Consider the following 4,970-nt stretch of genomic DNA (forward strand, 5'->3'; position numbering starts at 1 on the left):
GTTCAGAAGGATTTCATTGGAGGGACAGAGGAGAGAGAGAGAGAGAGAGGGGGTTTAACGTTGTGGGGTTTCATTGCTTAGTCAAGGGAACTTTTCCTTGTTCATGTATTTCTCGTTTTTCTCTCTTGTCAAAAGTTGAAAACGTCTCAAATGTGTCTGAATTAACCTACTGTTAATTATCATTTAGGAGGACTCTCCCTCTGTTTCTCTCTCTAACTTAGAGAGAGAGAGAAAGGGGGGGGTGGTGGGGGGTGGGTTAAATGAAAAAGCTGATGGTTTTTGACAGGTGGGGTTGCGTCAAAGCTTATTATTGTGGGTTACTCGAAAAGAAACGTGTACAGTGTGGAAGGCTATGTAAGCAGACACAACAGTATGGTTTTTTGTCAAGAGGGAGAGGGAGAGGGAGAGGGACAGGAGATGAGAGAGAAATGGATTTAAGAAGAGTCTCTCATGGGTGGTGAGGAGACACCCACTCGTGTGTGCCTTCAAAGAGATAGAGATAGAGATAGAGAGAGAGAGGTTTTATAATTTTTAGAGAGAGAAGGAGGGGCTTGAAAAGCCCACCCAGGCCAAGGCCATTGAGGTCAGGATCAGTCAGGGTAGTGAGAGAAAAGCTCAGAGTAGGAGCCGTGTGGGTTTCTGCAAAATTCTTTTGCTCTTTCGAGTTTCAAGTTTCCATCCCCCCTCCCCATGTACTGTAACCTCTCAGCTTCCTCTTCTTTCCATATCCCCATCAATCTCCCTCTCTCTTTCTCTCTCTGAAAATAGCTCTCACAGGCTATGAAGATGACCCTGCAACAGTTCCCGAACACCATTTGTCACCAAGAAAACGAAGGCATGACAACCAAGTATATTAATGATTCCCTTAACCTTAGGCTTCACTCTCAATCTCAATCCATGGGGCTCTTCTCTGATAAAGCTTCCTCCTCGTCCTCCTCTCTCTCTCTCTACGAAACCCGCATCTCTCTGAGCCATGGCTTCGGGTGCTCTGGTTCTTCATCAAATGAGAGTTACAGCAAGAGCGAGAGAGGCCTCAACGCCATTGATGAGGGCAGCAACCATAACCCAATTGATGAAACCATGAGTGAGAACCTGGTTCTCAAAGAACCCGACTCCGGGCAATCGAAGCTCTGTGCCAGAGGCCATTGGAGGCCAGCTGAGGACGCCAAGCTCAAGGAGCTCGTGGCCCTTTATGGCCCGCAAAACTGGAATTTGATCGCTGAGAAGCTAGAAGGGAGATCAGGTAAAAGAAACCCACATTTCAGTTTTCAGCCATTCTCTTTAGTGAGAGGGAGAGATTCTAGAGAGAGAAACAGGGGAGATCTAGTGAGATAAAGGGGTGTGTTTTAATGGTTTTTGTACTTTGGTTTTCTCCCTCCCTTTTTTTGCAGGGAAAAGCTGTAGGTTGAGATGGTTTAATCAGTTGGATCCAAGGATAAATCGTAGAGCTTTTAGTGAAGAAGAGGAGGAGAGATTAATGGCAGCTCATAGATTGTATGGCAATAAATGGGCCATGATTGCTAGGCTTTTTCCAGGGAGAACTGATAATGCAGTGAAGAACCATTGGCATGTGATAATGGCGAGGAAATACAGAGAACAATCGAGTGCATACAGGAGGAGGAAGCTGACGCAGGCTGGTGTGCAGAGGAGGCTGGAAGGGGGCGGAGTTGTTTCTCTCTCCAACCCAACTTCCTTTCTCTCTCCTCCGAGCCCGTCTGTAACCAGTGGGAGAGGGGATTCAAGGTCTAGTTGCAGGCCACCAGTTGATCTCCTCTCTGGTCTGTGTTCTCTCTCTCTAGAAATGTTCTCTCTTCTCACATCCTATCCAGCATTTTAGTTTTGTCCATTAGGCTCTCTCTCTAGCTTTCAGCATTTGATTCATTTATGATCTCTCTCTCTCTCCTAAGCGTTTCCTTATCTCTCTCCTAAGTCTATACGTTCTCTCTCTTAACGTTTAATATTTGATTTCTGTATACAATCTCGTCGTTTACAGGTATCAAGAAAGCGAAGAATAGCTTCTTCAGCAACGGTGGAAAGAGGTGGAACCATAACCGTGAGCATGATGATGATGATGATGAAGCCATGACTAATTCTCTCTCTACTGCTTTTATCTCTCATCAACATGACCATCATCATCCATCTCTCATGGCCATGATGATGATGCATCATCATCATCATCAAGAACAAACTGCTCCTGTTTATTACTCTCTACAAGCCTCAGAAAGTCCAGAGAAGAGCAGCCACCATTTTGAAAGCACAGTCTCTCTCCCTTTCATCGATTTCCTTGGAGTTGGGGCTACGTGATGTTAGATAGAGGGAGACCACAGATTGTGTGAGCCAGCCACTAGAGAGAGATGCCTTTCTTTGTTCCATGTAAAGAGACTACCCGGTCTAAATGAATAATTTTTATTGGAGGAAAAGCAATGAGAAAACTCATCGACTGTTCATTATATTAACTTAATTTACCAGAATTTTACCGTGTTTAAGTTGGTAATTTTCACAGATCATAAATGAAAAGGTCAGGATTGTATGAGGCTTAGGTTCAAAGAAAGGCGCACCTTTAAATAGTCCCGAAATATGTTGGTTTAATATCATAAACCTTTAACGCAACCTGAAAGTAAGTTTATTTTCATCTTTAATTATAAAATTTAAATATTAAAAAATAATGTAGATCAAACAGATCTATAACACTTGAAAATTGATGGTTGGATAATTAATACATTACAAGATGCAATTAGAGGTTTTTGAACATCAAAACGACTTCTTATGAAATTTCAAGGTGCGCCTGAATCTGATTGTTTAGGGCCCTCATATCCCTAAAATGAAGGAAAAAATTTATAAAGTTGCAACGGTGGTAAGGTTCACCTCTAAGGTGTTCCTTAATCTGATTGTTTAGAAGCATAAATTGTCTGAGACACCATTTGTTGAATCGTTCAACTAAAGAAAAATTGACAAGGATGGCATAGCATCCTCACAATGTATGTACTTAAAGGTGCTCGCACGAGCACCTTTCAACAGTTCACCACCGGGGAAGTCACCACAAGGGAAGAAATAGAAATTATGATTGTATTTTAGATTTCAATTTGAATTGTTTATACACATCGGATTTACATGAAATTGTACTATTGTGTGCACCATATCTAAGTGCACATTAAAAATAATTAAATATAAATTAACCAAAACACCTAAAAAAAAATGTATGAATGGTCTACTTGGTTAAGTGTGGATATTCTTAAAAATAGGGTATATTGTAAAAAATTATCCAGACTATTTATTTTGCCGTAAAAGTAAGTATTCATAGATCCAAAAGATCTATGATATTTTTTGAATTTCGAATTTCATTGTCGGTATTGGAAATCGGCATTAAAGTCAACATAGAGATTTCTGTTGCCGAAATTGCTTTTCGGATTTAGGATTTCAGGTGAGGCTTTATTTTGTTTTAACAAAGCCTCTTCTATTTTAAAAAGAGAAATTTGTAAAAAATTGGATGCATCTTTTTTGAAAACCTGACCAAACAGTAAATTCCCCCTTTAGAATAAAGTTAATCTATTTCTCTATTCATCTCTCTCATTCCATCCTTGAATCTTCAGACTTATTTTATGACACTTCGTTATCATTCGTGTATGTCATACTTTTTCCTTTTTCTGTTTTTTGTGTGGTTCAGGAATGGATGTGATTGAGTGTCTTGTGATTTGTCACAAACTCAAAAACTTTCTCCCGCATTATAACACTATTCTACCAACCAACATAACATGAAATGGGAGAGAGAGAAACCTTAAAAGTTTCACAAGGCTCTTTGCAATATTTCACAGTAAATGAAGATGAGAAGGAGTGAGTTATCTATCAATTCCATTTATTGTTTTATGGGGCTTTCATGTGGGGTTTGGTGGTTGAAGGGGCTTTGTTGGGTCACTTCACTTGTTGATCTAACAAGGGGGCCATGCAGATTTTAGAAGTCTAAAAGAGAGGCAGGGTTTTTAAAAGGTTTCCAAGAATGGAAGGAGAGAGAGGGGAGACGTTTGCGGCCACTGTGGGGAAGTGGGGGCACACCATTGTTTTCGTCCGCAGGCAACAGACAAATGCCACTTTCTACTGTTCCTCTAATGGCCCTGAAAATCTACATTCTTCTTATCTCTCTCTCTCTCTCTCTCTCTCTCTCTCTCCTATTAGGCCCTCTAATGGCCTTTCAAATCTAGATTAACTCTATTGGGCCCTCTAAAGGCCTTTCAAATCTAGAATTCTCTCTCTAGGGGCGTTGGCCCACTAGCGGCTTCTCTCTCTCTCGGTCCTCTAATGGCCTTTCAAATCTAGCTTCTGTGTTGGAGCCTTGGTCCTCAATTGCCCTCTCTCTCTCTCCCTCCTTGTTGGGCCCTCTAGTGGCCCTTAAAATCTAGATTATGTGTGTGTATGTTGGGCTCCCAGCCCTCTCCTTGTTGGGCCCCTCTAATGGCCCTTAACATCCAGATCGTGTGCTGGGTTCTCAGCCCCTAGTAACCTTCCAGATCTAGTTTTCCATAGCCTCCCCCTCTCTCTCTTGGGCTCTCTAGTGGCCTTTCAATCCTATATTCTTTCTATTTATCTGTTGGAGTCTAGATTCTCTCTATCTATTGGGACTAGTGTAGGAAAGACCGCTTGGTCAAACCAGACCCGGCTGACCCGGCCAAGTTACCTGGACTCGCTCATTAGGCGAGCCAAGTTTTAGCCCATTTGGGGGGTCTAACCGCCAAGCTTTAGACTCCCTACATGACCTGCCTAAGTAGGCTTCCTAGTTGGGCATTTTTTCTACTACCTAGCTAGTCAACCTGGTTACATCCTGAGCTTGACCATCAAGCTCAGGGTCTTACAAAAAATTAAGACGAAATATAAAAAATTCAAAAAAACAATACGTAGTAATTTATGGTTTTACCTTTACTATCATTTTGGCAAAGATTGGAAGGTTTTTTTATTTTCTTTTTTTGCCATGAATGCTT

At 41.4% G+C, this 4,970-nt stretch overlaps 1 protein-coding gene across 1 annotated transcript; it reads left to right on the top strand.

Moving 5' to 3' along the window:
• The first annotated feature begins 385 nt into the window (after positions 1–385).
• On the top strand, positions 386–2,420 carry LOC18422008 (uncharacterized). The gene is made up of 3 exons (XM_006827227.4): positions 386–1,243; positions 1,392–1,778; positions 1,994–2,420. Exons 1-3 carry the CDS (start codon positions 781–783, stop codon positions 2,302–2,304), a joined length of 1,161 nt encoding a protein of 386 aa, XP_006827290.2. The 5' UTR covers positions 386–780; the 3' UTR covers positions 2,305–2,420.
• The last annotated feature ends 2,550 nt before the right edge of the window (positions 2,421–4,970 follow it).

The sequence above is a fragment of the Amborella trichopoda genome, chromosome 4 (assembly GCF_054954075.1).
Source record: "Amborella trichopoda isolate Santa Cruz 75 chromosome 4, AtrichopodaSantaCruz75HAP2 v2.0, whole genome shotgun sequence".
Taxonomy (NCBI): domain Eukaryota; kingdom Viridiplantae; phylum Streptophyta; class Magnoliopsida; order Amborellales; family Amborellaceae; genus Amborella; species Amborella trichopoda.